Source organism: Ambystoma mexicanum, chromosome 13, assembly GCF_040938575.1.
Source record: "Ambystoma mexicanum isolate Mex_15411 chromosome 13, UKY_AmexF1_1, whole genome shotgun sequence".
NCBI lineage: Eukaryota > Metazoa > Chordata > Amphibia > Caudata > Ambystomatidae > Ambystoma > Ambystoma mexicanum.
Window position 1 is genome coordinate 135878522 of NC_090938.1, and position 13469 is coordinate 135891990.

Consider the following 13469-nt stretch of genomic DNA (forward strand, 5'->3'; position numbering starts at 1 on the left):
CAGATCCATGTGGCCTGGTGACACCAACTTGCACCGACACACGTGGCTTAGACTTGCTGACCTGGAAGTCAGCCTGGGAGTCATCCTGTGCCGGCTCAGGTGCCACAATGGGCTGGTCCAACAAAGGCTGAGCTGGGATGGTGCCAGCCACGTTTCCCTCAACCATGGGGGGGGCATGGGTGTCCCTGATTGGTCCTCCACACATGGGGCTCTAGGGGCACCCTGCAAATCCTGGCCACGTCCCCTACCGTGCCCACCACGCCCACCTTTTGGAGGTTGGCCACCTTTGCCTCCCTTACCGCTAGGTCGCCTCCCAGCCATGGCACTGATGTTGTTGTGCGTATGGGAGTTGCAATAAACAATTGTCCTGGGCGATTGGGGGTGGAAGGGGTAGGGAACTAGATGGAATTCGTACCCTAGTGCTCTAGCAAGGCTGTCTGTGACCCCTGGGGGAAGATGACGGGTCACGCAATGCACAGGCACCCCAAAAACAGAAAGTAACATGCACACAACCCCTCGTAGACCACGTGCATGGAAAAATGAACCGGCACTACTCTGTGGCATCCAGAAACACAAAAACAAGCGTACGCATGTAACATGCAGCCTACAATGACCTCTGAAGGGGTACGCGACACACGGGGCAAGCGCAGTTGGTAAATGCATGCGCGACTCACCGTCTGCCTGGAAAAAGAACATGAAAAAAACGCACGTGTGCGCGTAGGCAACACCCCCGCCAAAAGAACTGTACGCTGTCTGAGGAGACAGGACAAAAGAAGAAGTGAACGCTGTTTGAGGAAACGGGCCCAAAAAAAATAAAGAACGCTGTCAGAGGTAACAGGGAGTACGAACTTGAAACCCTGTGAAGTAATCGCGTGTGAACCGACAAGAAGTACAGAATTCACCCACTCGCTCTCCACGAAAAGCACGTACAAGGGGCTGGGGTCCTACACGTACCTTTTAAAGCGGCCCACATGTACAGCGTCACTTACGCGCTAAGGCCCTTTCCTCCAATTACACGAGCTGACACTCGGACGTGCAGTTTTTGGACGTGTACGATGAACATGCACCCGTGTTAATGGAAACACCCGCGCGCATCACGTCACTTATGCTCGTAGGGCCTTTCCTCGGATTACACGCACCCACACGCGGACATGCAGTTTTTTCATGTGCGCTGAACCACTATGCCCACGTCACGAGGGAAACGCCTACGCGAGTCACGTCACAGACGCGCTTACGCGCTAAGGGCCTTTGGGCCAATGAAACGGCGTTTGTGTGCTTACGCGCGAAGGGCCTTTCCTCAAATTACACGCTGACGTGCAAGATTTTCACGTGCCAAATCACTCCGTATCAAGCTGGCCACGCAACAACATACAGAAGACCACGCTCCTGCCTAGAAGGCCAATTTACTGCCCGCAGAGCCCCGAGCACGCTCCCACCTGCCATCTGCTGCTGCCTGACTGCCTGCTGCCCATGTGCCCTGCTATTTGCTGCCTGCATGTCAGCCAGGGGTGCAGTTGCTGTGACCACCGCTGCTGGAACCGAAGACTCCCGACTGGGATACCATCGCTCCACAGCCCAGCCCCAGGACCCAGTTGCCCACCCACTCCTGCCTCTGGGGTTGCCATGTCGGGCACAACACCATCTGGCACCACTGGCAACCCCCAGCCAGAGAGGCAGAGGGCCACCTCTTCAGTGCCAGGGAAGTTGGTATCCTGGTGGAGCAAGTCCTGGGGCAGTATGATGCCCTCTATGGAAGTTTGCGCGCCGACAATGAAGGACGGACCAGGATCTGGATGGACATTGTGACTTCCATCAACGCGGAGGGTGTGGCAGTCCGCGACTTACAACATGTCAAGAATCGCTGGGAGAACTTCAGGTCCAGGACCCTCAACAAGGCCCGGTGCCTCTTGAAGGCAGTGGATGCCAAGGGGCGCCGGGGCCACCTGTCCGACCACCAGATGAGAGTCCTGGAACTCATATTTCCAGCGTTCCAAGTCCAGGTCCTTGAGAGGCAGACCCGTCTGGAGTCGAGCGGTAAGTGTACATGCATACTGATTGGACGCTGTGCGTGTGGTGGTGTGCCAGTAGTACATGTGTTTTCGTAGGGCCATGTAGGGATGTGTATGAACAGGGGCGCGAGGCGGCCACATGTGAGTCCTCTTAGGTGTGAGACACATCGATGGTGTATGTGTTGGTAAGCATGCTGTGCAAATGCAGGTGTGGGAGCACACGTTTGAATTTCTGTATATGTACGTTGGCATGGTTGTGGGGTCACACATGGATGGTGGTTCCTGCTGCATGTATCGGCACTGTGTGCATGTGTGTGTATTTGACAAGTGTGCAACTGTGATGCAACATGGATGCATGTGACACTGATACGTAGAAGGCTGAATGCCAGATGTGACATGTATGGCGATCGCATCATTGCGACAGTTGGAGGAGATGTAGACATGCATGTAAGTGTGGTGGCGTGTGTGCATGTCTAGTATTCTCCCTGTGTTTCATGTGATGTCAGGCTCACCTTCGGCTGTTCATGCTGTTGTATATGTATGGATGTTGCTTCCTGGTGCAATATTGCTGTGGAAATGCTCATGTGTGTGAGTTGAAATGACATGTGTGTCGTGGAGTGTGATGCCATGTTTGAAGTTTGACACTGCCACTCATGTGCAACTGTCGTGTGTATCAGTCCATTGTACAGTGCCCTGATGGCTGTGTTTTATCTCTCCCTGTCTGCAGCGTCAACTGATGAAGAGGGCAGAGAGGGTGCTGTGGAGCACAGCGGCAGGGATCGCACCACCAGCCGGAGACGCAAGGCCCGGCTCCCCTCCCAGATTGTCATCTCGTCGGGGAGTGAGGAGTCTGGTGCCGCATCCCAGGCCGCAGCTGCCGAGGGTAGGTCCAAGAGGCAGAGGTCAGAGGTGGACTCCTCAGCAGCAGAAGGGGCAGCTGAGACCCCACAGGGTCCAACGGAGGAAGATGGCACGGAGTCATCCAGGTTGGTGGGGGGTTTGGTGGAGGAGGAGGCCGCGGAAGGGACACACACGGGGTCCGGAGGTGGGGATTCCACTGGTGCTAGTGGTGCAGTGCAGGGACAGGAGGCAGCACAGGCAGCCGCGGAGGTGCCTGTGTGTAATCCTGTCCCTGATCCTGTCACTGCATCATCTGGCACCAGCAGGGATGCCTACCAGGCTATCCGGGACCGTGTTGAGCCTGTCCTGGCTGGGATAGTGTTGCGTCAACGGGGCATGCAAGGTGACCTGCAGTCTTTTCGTGGAGAGACTGCACGTCGTCTCGCATGCCTCTTTGACCACGTTGACCTACTGGGACGGGTCACCGGTGCTGGATTACTCCGTGTGCTGGACCTTCTTGCGACCCCCTCCTTACCTGAACCCCCTACGCGCCAGTCTTCCTCCATGCCATCTTCCCACCCATGTATCACCTGGGTACCCTGTGGAGCTGCCCCTGACCCAGCGGCCAGGCTGGTGGAGGACACATCCCTGCCACAGTCGGCAGTCGGACTTCCAGCAGGTGTGGCCACCACGACAACTGCACCCCAGCCGCAGGAGGACGTGCAGGCATCATGAGCCAGGGCGCAGGCGCAGGCACAGTAGCAGCAACATGGTGGGAGCAATGATGGCTCGGGGCCTTCAACATCGGAGGGGCAGGCATCAGCCATAGGGCAGGAGGACCCCGGATTTCAAGTGTCTTCCGTGTGGAAACGGTTGGGCCACGCCATAGATGCGGAGCGGCAGCGGGCGGAAGAGGCACGGCTCACAATGGTCAGGGCGGAGAACTCCATGTGGAGGGCCCTGAGGCGTGCCGAGTGCCTCGAGGCAATTCGCAGGGAGTTGGAGGTGAACATATCGTCGTTGCTGCGAACCGTCGGGGCCATGGAAGAGGACCGCCTCCAGGACATTGAGCGGGAGTTCGATGATGCCCTGGCCCGGGACATCAAAAAGTGAGCCGTCGGACTAGCCCGCTGCCATTGTAAATAGTTAGATAGTGTTAGGTTTCCTTTCTGTTTTTGTTTATTTTGGGCCGCTTTGACAATGCACCACATTTTTGTATATAGTTCTTTATTAGGTAGTGTTTTTTGTTGGTTTCAATTCATTTGTTGGGCTCATGGATCCTGGATTGGTGATTTGTATATAGTTGAACAGTGGATGTTTCTCGTTTTTATTTTAATTTTACCATGGCGCAATGGATTTCATATATTTTTTTTTCCCCTTGGATTTGCTTGGTTGGACTGAGACTTTGGACACATTTTCATTTGGATTTCTTTGGATTCTGAATTCATATTTTAATTTTTTTTCCGGACATGCTGCATTTTATTTCTTATTCCCATTATTGAGTGTTTTTTTTCATTACATTCATGTTGTGTTCAATATATTTTTCTTTCATACTTTGATGTGTGCTATTCTCTCATTGGTTTCATGCATGTCATGATATGGGTTTTCACATTCACTTGCACCCATTGTGTGTGTGTGGGACGGGCATGTGTTCATGTACATACTTGCCATTCGGGTTGTAACATGTAATGGCCTTTTCTCTGTGGGTGGATGCAATACTTGGTTGGGTCTTTGGGCTGGGCTGGGGTGGCGTGGCGTGGGGTGTGATGTGGGTGGCCATGAGGCCCATGATTGAGGATCGTCATGACGTGGGTGCTGTGGGGACATGTGTGGGACAAGAGTGGGGGCCTGCTGGCAGGTGCCCCTCACTGTTGGGGGTGCTGGGGGACATGAGTGGGACATGAGTGGAGGCCTGCTGGCAGGTGCCCCTGACTGCTGGGGGGTGGGGGACATGAGTGGGACATGAGTGGGGGCCTGCTGGCAGGTGCCCCTCACTGCTGGGGGGTGGGGGACATGAGTGGGACATGAGTGGGGGCTGCTGGCAGGTGCCCCTGACTGCTGGGGGGTGGGGGTGCTGGGGGACATGTGTGGGACATGAGTGGGGGCCTGCTGGCAGGTGCCCCTGACTGCTGGGGGTGCTGGGGGACATGAGTGGGGGCCTGCTGTCAGGTGCCCCTAATTGCTGGGGGTGCTGGGGGACATGAGTGGGGGCCTGCTGGCAGGTGCCCCTCACTGCTGGGGGCCATGAGTGGGGGCCTGCTGGCAGGTGCCCCTGATTGCTGGGGGACATGTGTGGGACATGAGTGAGGGCCTGCTGGCAGGTGCCCCTGACTGCTGGGGAGTGGGGGTGCTGGGGGACATGTGTGGGACATGAGTGGGGGCCTGCTGGCAGGTGCCCCTCACTGCTGGGGCGTGGGGGTGCTGGGCGACATGAGTGGGACATGAGTGGGGGCCTACTGGCAGGTGCCCCTGACTGCTGGGGGGTTTGGCTGGGGGTGCTGGGGAACATGAGTTGGTGATCACTAGTGCAAGGTGACATGTGGCTTGGCTGGGGGGCATGCCCATGGTGGATGGGCTGCCTGCGGTGCAGGGTAGTCCCCAGTGGTGTGGGTTGCCTGCAGGGGCCGTGGAGGGTGTAGAGGGAAAACCTGGGAGGACCCACACTGCCAATTCACGTGTAGGAATACCCGCGCACCCCCGAAAATCACGTACCCCGCTCTGACAGCAAAATCGCGCGTGAAACTTCCCGCGCACCCCAGGAATACACGTACCCCACTCGCACAGGGCATTTCGCGTGTGAAACTTCCCGCACACGCCGAAATACACGTACCCTGCTCCAATCGCGTGTGAAACTTCCCACGCACCCCAGGAATACACGTACCCCACTCGCACAGGGCATTTCGCGTATGAAACTTCCCGTGCACCCCCGAAATACACGTTCCCTTCTCCAATCGCGTGTGAAACTTCCCGCGCACCCCAGGAATACACGTACCCCACTCGCACAGGGCATTTCGCGTGTGAAACTTCCCGTGCACCCCCGAAATACACGTTCCCTTCTCCAATCGCGTGTGAAACTTCCCGCGCACCCCAGGAATACACGTACCCCACTCGCACAGGGCCTATCGCTCGTGAAACTTCCCGCGCACCCCAGGAATACACGTACCCCACTTGCACTGGGCATTTCGCTTGTGAAACTTCCCGCGCACCCCAGGAATACACGTACCCCACTCGCACAGGGCATTTCGCTTGTGAAACTTCCCGCGCACCCCAGGGATACACGTACCCCACTCGCACAGGGGCTATCGCGTGTGAAACTTCCCGCACACCCCAGGAATACACGTACCCCACTCGCACAGGGCCTATCGCGTGTGAAACTTCCCGCGCACCCCAGGAATACACGTACCCCACTCGCACAGGGCATTTTGCTTGTGAAACTTCCCGCGCACCCCAGGAATACACGTACCCCACTCGCACAGGGCATTTCGTGTGTGAAACTTTCCGCGAACCCCTGTTATACACGTACCCTGCCCCAATCGCGTGTGACACTCCCCGTGCAGTGGGGTACGTGTATTAGGAGGGCTGTGCGGGGAGTTTTACAGGCGTTTTTGTGGTTGGGGGGCCTGTGTGCTATGTACAGGATTTGTGCGCTGTGCATGGCGCACGGGAAGGGGTTAGGGGCATAACTGCGCTGCTGCACGGTCGCTGCGCCACGGCTGGTTTTGGAAGTTAAAATCCATGAATACGCTGTGCGTGGAAATGGATTTTGGCGCGCACAGCTGGCGCAGAAATTTGCACGCGCACACTGTGCGCCAGCCGTGTGTGCCACTTGTGCGCTGAATTCTATGAATTACCCCCTTAATTGTTGCCAATTTCAGTGTTAAAATTGTGGCGACCCAACAGAAATGAATTGTATGTCTCTTTTTTTGTGTTGAAGAATGCCGACAATTAGAATCACACCATTACTAGCAAATATTGTTTCTAGGACAACCTGGATTCATTCATGCATACATTATTACTACCAGACGTATCATAAAACTATATTTGTAGACGTATAACTTCTTGATGTTAAAAAGACTTTCGATACGGTCCAGTTGGAGTATATGTGGGCATAAGCTGCCAATTTAGTTTTCCAGCTACATTCATTAACTCCATTCATCTGCTTTACTAATATCAGTCAGCTTCAACTTGTCTGAACCCTATTGATGAAATGTACAAGACAAGGATGTTCCCTTGTCCTCTTTTCATATTGATATTGTCCCCTTTTCCATACTCGATAACACAGACATTGCAAGGGTAATTGTCTCTCTGGTTAATATTACTCTCTAGATCAGACCCTGATCCTTCTCTTGTTGCTGGGATTGCAGAGGGATTTGGGAGGGCAGCTCATTTTAAAATGAATTCACAGAAAACACTGGTCTTTACACTTCAGTTACCAAATTATAGTCATTCTACATCAGCAGTTAGTGAGTAAAATTATCCTCAAACCCTGTTGTGTGTATTTTAACCTCCATTTTTAACCTGTTCTATTGTTAAGCGCTCTAGAGCGATGGGAAATTGCCTCTAACCCAATTTGCTTGGATTCATTTAATCGAGATGGATGAATTTTCTTTCCTTGGTTGGGCCATATTTTGAATATTTTTTTTTTTTTAAATGAATAATCATTTCTACATTTAGATATTTTATTTGGGGCACTATGACACCGCACATATTTTAAGTGCCATTGTCTTGCACTCATTTTAGGGATCTGGTCTTTTCCAGACACAAAAGTAATACGGATGGCCGATCTCATTTAAAAAGAAAGGCTGGTACAGTGAATTCTGAGATTCAGACGTATTATTCAACCAGTTCTCCCACACAACCAATTTAGGTTGACATACCTGTTAAAATTCAAGTATTTTAAACAGCCGAAGCCTTAAAACACTCCTGGTAATAATTCACACTGAGGCTAATATTACTAGAGAAATGAATATCCCGGGTCTTACCATATATACACACACGCGATTGGCACCATAGATGTTTCTTGCCAAATATTGTTCTCAAAACGGCATAAGCCACAGTTGGGGATAAAACAAACTTCTTACTCTGCAGAGGAATATTTGTCAGATACCAAAAGACGTTCAAATGTCTAAAAGGTGCCTAATGATAGGGTATCTTATTAAACAGTTTCACAATTTATAAACCAATGTTATTAATAACACAACATAATGATCATAAAAATTTTCATGTATCATAAAACAAATACAAAAACTTAAAACAACACAACTGAAACCAACATAACTGGGTCCTAATAATGTAATTGACTGTAAATGCAGATCTCAATTCCCCAGTTTCCACAGTATGTAGAGCCCAAATTCCAACTGTTCTTATAGTCTGGGTACTTTAATCTCCTGAATTCTCTGATTTATTTACTCTAATTTCCTCAATCTCGTTGGCGTTGTATCTACTATTGAGATACAAGGATCTGCCTGTAGTCTCTAAATAGAGATTAATTGGCATATGAGAATAGAGCGAATGTACATGTTTTCCGCCTGGTTAATGTCTACAGGGTTAGAAAATAGAGGAAAGGAAGCCGGAATTACAGCAAGAAATTGGAATCTGCAGAAAGAAACCAGTAAAGGTCCCAAAAGACTACAGGATATTAATCCCTTGAGCCAGAGAGGGTATTCCTCTCATGGTAGAAGATTTTGGGAATCGACACAAGATACTGTACACCTCTGAAGAATGTCCTACATTACTGTGTTGAAGGGACAAAAACTTGTACAAATTGGGAATCTATAATGCATTAATAAGAAGAAAAATTAGCCGAAAGTATTGAGGCATAAGGATCTCAGCATGAATGAATTGCACGTCTTCATCCACAATCAATTACATTATTGGGACCCACTTATGTCGGTTTCACTTGTGGTGTTTTAAGTTTTTGTATTTGTTTTATGATACATGATCATTTTTATCATCGTTTTTTTTAACAGACATTATGTTGTGTGATTAATAAAATTGGTTTATAAATTGTGAAACTATTTAATAAAATACCCTATCATTTGGCATCTCTTGCCAAATATTACCATTGGATGGGCTAGGCAATAAGAAACAGTTTACATAACTACAATAGGAAATGTTAATTCATGTAGAATTTCTTTTTACCAGTTGCAATCTCGCTTTCGTATGTCTGGGAGCAGGGCATCCACACACCGCCAGATGTGCGGTTGTATTCCTAACTTCTATTCTCCTAGACTGAGCTTACAGAATGTTTCTTTGCACCTCATGAGGCACTTCTAGAAGGCCATGCCACATCTTCAACCTAATTATTTGGTTCATATTTGTTTGAAAATAGATCACTTTTAGAACTTTTCAATGTTGGTCTGCATTTCAGACAGAGGGTGATAATTGCTGATAAAAGTCCCTACCGTCAAATCTTTTTCATTTGCCTCTTCTAGTTTAAAATGGGTTATTCTACTCTCATTGGGTGCAATGCTTTAATAACTGAGTTGCCTCATCCTCGTGGCCATAACTTGAGTCAAGGGTCATTACCACCTAATAATGCCCTCGGAATTCAGTACTGTTGATTAAGTTCTCCGAACCCCCAGTCAATACCATTATCCGAGCTACCTCTCTGTGTTGTACTATTCCTAGATTAAGTCTGACTGGAACATCTTTAGAAACTGTTTAGAAAGGCAATCTCCTTGCAGACATTGAAAATGTAATAGGGTGATTTAGAACGTGATGGTTACTAGCAGGTGCTGGACATCTGTTGGGAAGGGATCTTTAAAAAGGCCACTATTGCACAGAGAACCAAGATCCCTTTTTCCACTCAATTCATTATTATGGGATACAGACATGATGTTCCTACTAAACATGTTAAATGAACTAACATTTCAGTCACAGTGGCAAAATTACTGATCACCAGGGCTTGGGTTGTCGATGGCCCTTCGAAATATAGAATGTGATTTCAGGAGCTACATAATTACTACTATATTGCGGAAACAATGCTCGTTATTAATAAAGTAGGTTACCCCCTCACAATTTTTTCTCTGCAGTGGTCTGGAATTTAGCTGTTTTTTTTCTTTATTGAATGTGTCTATCCCGAGTATAGAAGTTATAAAAACTATATACAAATAAATAAGGAATGGTGCTTTTGTGAGCCATTTCATGTGTTACATGTTTCTTGTGTATGATTTTATCCCCCGTTTTGTTTGTTTTTTTACAATTTGCTTAGGTAGGTATTTGCAATGGGTTATTCCTCCCGGGACATTGTGTTCCAAGTAGTAGTAACTCTGCTTTTCTGTCTTGCAGTGGTGTAATAGGCAGCGGCCTCTGCATTTTCTCCCGTTTTCCAATCATGGACACCTTCCAGTACCGCTTCTCCCTCAATGGGTACCCATACAATGTGAGTTTACAGGAGCTGGATGGTGTAGCACATTGGTAACGACGGGTGACTCTTGGAGTGGGGAACGAAAGCAAGGCATGGATTTCCATTCCACGAAATATCCGTCTTTTGTATGTCCAGTGCATTTTCTTCAAGCTCTTTAACTTGACCCCTCACTGTTTCTTTATTCCATGTATGAAGATCAGAACTGGGTGCATGCCTTGCTTGCCATCACTCTCACCTTTTCCACCATCTTGGCTCCATTGTGTTCCTCTAGTGCCTCTTTTTTTTTTCTCTGTGCCCCCTGTGGCTCCACCCAATGTCCTCATCCTTTCTCCCCCTCTCCCTAAATGGTTGACTATCTATCTGAACCTTGCTCTTATCTCGGTTTCTCTCTCTTATTCTTTTTTGTTTGCCTAAACCTGCGGACCTTTTTTCTCTTTTTATTATAAAGATCAGAACTGAGTCCATGCATCAAGGTGCCACCACTTCCATTCTTTCCGATGTCTCCCTTTTCATTGCTTCTTACTCATCTCTCAGTAGCCTTTCTTTATCCACCTGTCATCCTTTCCTCTTTTCTTCTCTTCTTTTCCTCCTTCCGTCTGCCCCACTCATCGTCTTCTTCCCTAATCAACCCAAAATTCCTCATCTTATTCCCCATCTCCGTTTGTATGTGTCTTCCCCTCTTCACTCTCACCTTCTTTATCACTAACCTTCATTGCTTTGTCTACACCCTCACTGTCTCGTTTTATTAGTCCCTTCCTCCTTCCTGTCTCTCCCCGGCCTACTTCAGGCTCAGTCCTTCAAAGCCCTTTTCACACCCTCCTCTGTTTTTGTTCTTTACCTACTACCTCATTGCCATCCCTCTCCTGTTAGTGCTCTCCATCTTGCCCTCTCCTTTCCTCTTGACTTTCTCCAGTTGGCTCTCCGTCTCACTCAACTTTCACTTCCCCACTGCAGATCCAGCACGGCGACTGGTTCTGTGGGAAATCGGTTGGACTCGTCACCCTGCACATTAGTGGAATTATCTGCAATGTTTATGTCACGCATGTGAGTAATGGGGAACTGGAAGGGGCGGCATTGTACATTTAAATGACTGTATTACTTCCCCATTCTCCTGGTGTTTTTGCCGTCTTCACCGACATCCACTACTGTAATAGATGCACCCCCACCTGTTACCGGGGGCAAAGGCAAATTAGATGGAACAGTGTAAGAAAGGGGCCAGAGTTTAAAAATCGGGGAGAATGTGCAAGTCCCCCCACCACCCACCTATTCCCCTTGGTGCCTGCCTGCCTGCCCTAGATCCTTTCATTAGCTTATTGTGTTCACCTGTCGAGATACGGTGTTAATGCACATGGTATACATGTTCCCGGATCCCTCCCATTGTACACACCGGTCCTTTACCCATGCCCTTGAGATGGGAGATGGGACTTAGCCATCCTGAAACCCCCATACTACCCATTGTATGTGCCTGTTCATAATATCTCTGTATCATACAGAATGCTTAAGTGACCAGGGCCTCACTAGTTACCCATGCACACAGCTGTTGTAATCTGACACATAGTGGACCACCGTAAGCCCTTTTGCACCCACATGTTGTACAGTAAAGCACCATCATCTTGAAACAAGCCTTTGTAGGTACATAGTGAATATTTCAAACCTGAAAGAAGAGCCCCTGATGAAAAATAAAGAAACCTTCAAAACTGAACTTGAACCCGTTAGATGGTTTTGCAACTCTCCAGCCAACAATAGTCCATGTTAGGACATTGTATAAAAGTGGTACTTGTTTTATTCTTGGCTGCAGTCACACCGAGGATTGAATGATCAGTAACTCCTTGCCACGCTCCTGAGCATAAGTGTACTGATGGGTGGTGCGAGTGGGCTTACAGAGTTGTAGATGAAATGACCCACTGCTGCCCATGCAATGCCCCTCAACAGCACAAAACCTATAGCCCTAGTTTGGGAATGAGGGTTGAGAAGACAGTAGGGCATGTTTCTGCATCAAAAGCCCCTGGTTAATGAGAGCTTCTACCACACTATTCAGACGTCTGTAATGAGAAGATAGAAACTGACGACCTTGGGGGTGAGAGTTGGGCTCTGGTAATGGCATTTCTTGTGGCTTCAAGAGTCCACGACCTGCCATGTGTACCTCTCCTTTTCTCAAACACATTGGTGTTATGCTTCTTCACCCCTGCCTTGTACTAATGGCTTGTGTTAATTGTTTGACACCGATGTTAGGGCAAATTCTCTTCTAAGGCTAATTTCCCTTACCTATAGAGTCCCCCACAGCTTTGCTGGATTTGAAGGGTTTATTTTTTTCTCCTGCTAAGAGTGAGACTCTTTCTCCCACTCTTAGTTGTGTTGCTGATGTGTGTTTTAGGCTATTTTTGTGCTTATGGTCTATGGGGTTTTTCTCACCCTCATAGGTATCATCTTTTTACATGTGTGTTAGACAGCACCCTCAGTGCAGTAACACAGGGGTGTCATAGTGACCCCCAAAATAGACTGACTCAGGGCATTGTTGTCCCCATTGACTTTACTAGTCAGTAGTTATGAACAAAACCTATATAACCCATTTTACTATGGAAGTACTGGAAAGGGTTAATAGTTTTTCCCTAGTGTTCATTTTCATTTTCGAGAGGGTACCGTCCAGTCCCTCTCTCCAAAGGTTTCTGGTTGGTGGCAGTGGTTACTACCGTAAATATTCGACCGTGAAACTTTTCCTATGGGATTTTCCCATTGTTCGAGGCTACCATTTTTACTGACAGCCTCTAACATACCGCCGGTTTATTTTAATATTAACTTTACTCCGATAGGTTTTTATTGCCAGATCTTTGATAATATTTCTTTCTCGTGTCTTTCTCTGAAATCCTAGCCCAGGTCGGGGATCCTTTGTTCGTCCCTTTGGCAGGCTTCTGCACAGAAGCCCTCCTTTCGGCGCCACTGAGTCTGGGGTAGACAGGATGTGTGGAAGGGGGAATAGGCACCCTGTAGAGGGTTACCTAGGCAACCCAAGTCACACTCTGCCCTGCCAGGATAACGACCCCACTGTGTGAGTGACAGCTAGGCTGTATGAATGGGGTTTTTTCTGCATAAAAGCAGGGCTCTGAGGACTGGAGGACAAGACGTCGCCACTGGAACTAAGAAACCCGAAGAGGAGAGAAGCTGAAGACATCTGCAACAACTGAACCACTGGTGAAGCCCTGCTGCAGATCCTCACCACTTTTCTCCGACTCAAGAAGATCTTCACCTGCAAG

At 48.8% G+C, this 13469-nt stretch overlaps 1 protein-coding gene across 2 annotated transcripts in view; it reads left to right on the forward strand.

Annotated features, from left to right (window-relative positions):
• SMPD2 (sphingomyelin phosphodiesterase 2) overlaps positions 1-13469 on the forward strand; it is a 128862-nt gene that overhangs the window by 39797 nt on the left and 75596 nt on the right. For both annotated transcript variants that reach the window (XM_069633450.1, XM_069633451.1), the window contains 2 exons: positions 10140-10233; positions 11173-11262. In XM_069633450.1, the coding sequence (XP_069489551.1) occupies positions 10140-10233; positions 11173-11262 (184 nt within the window). The remainder of the gene's footprint in view (positions 1-10139; positions 10234-11172; positions 11263-13469) is intronic.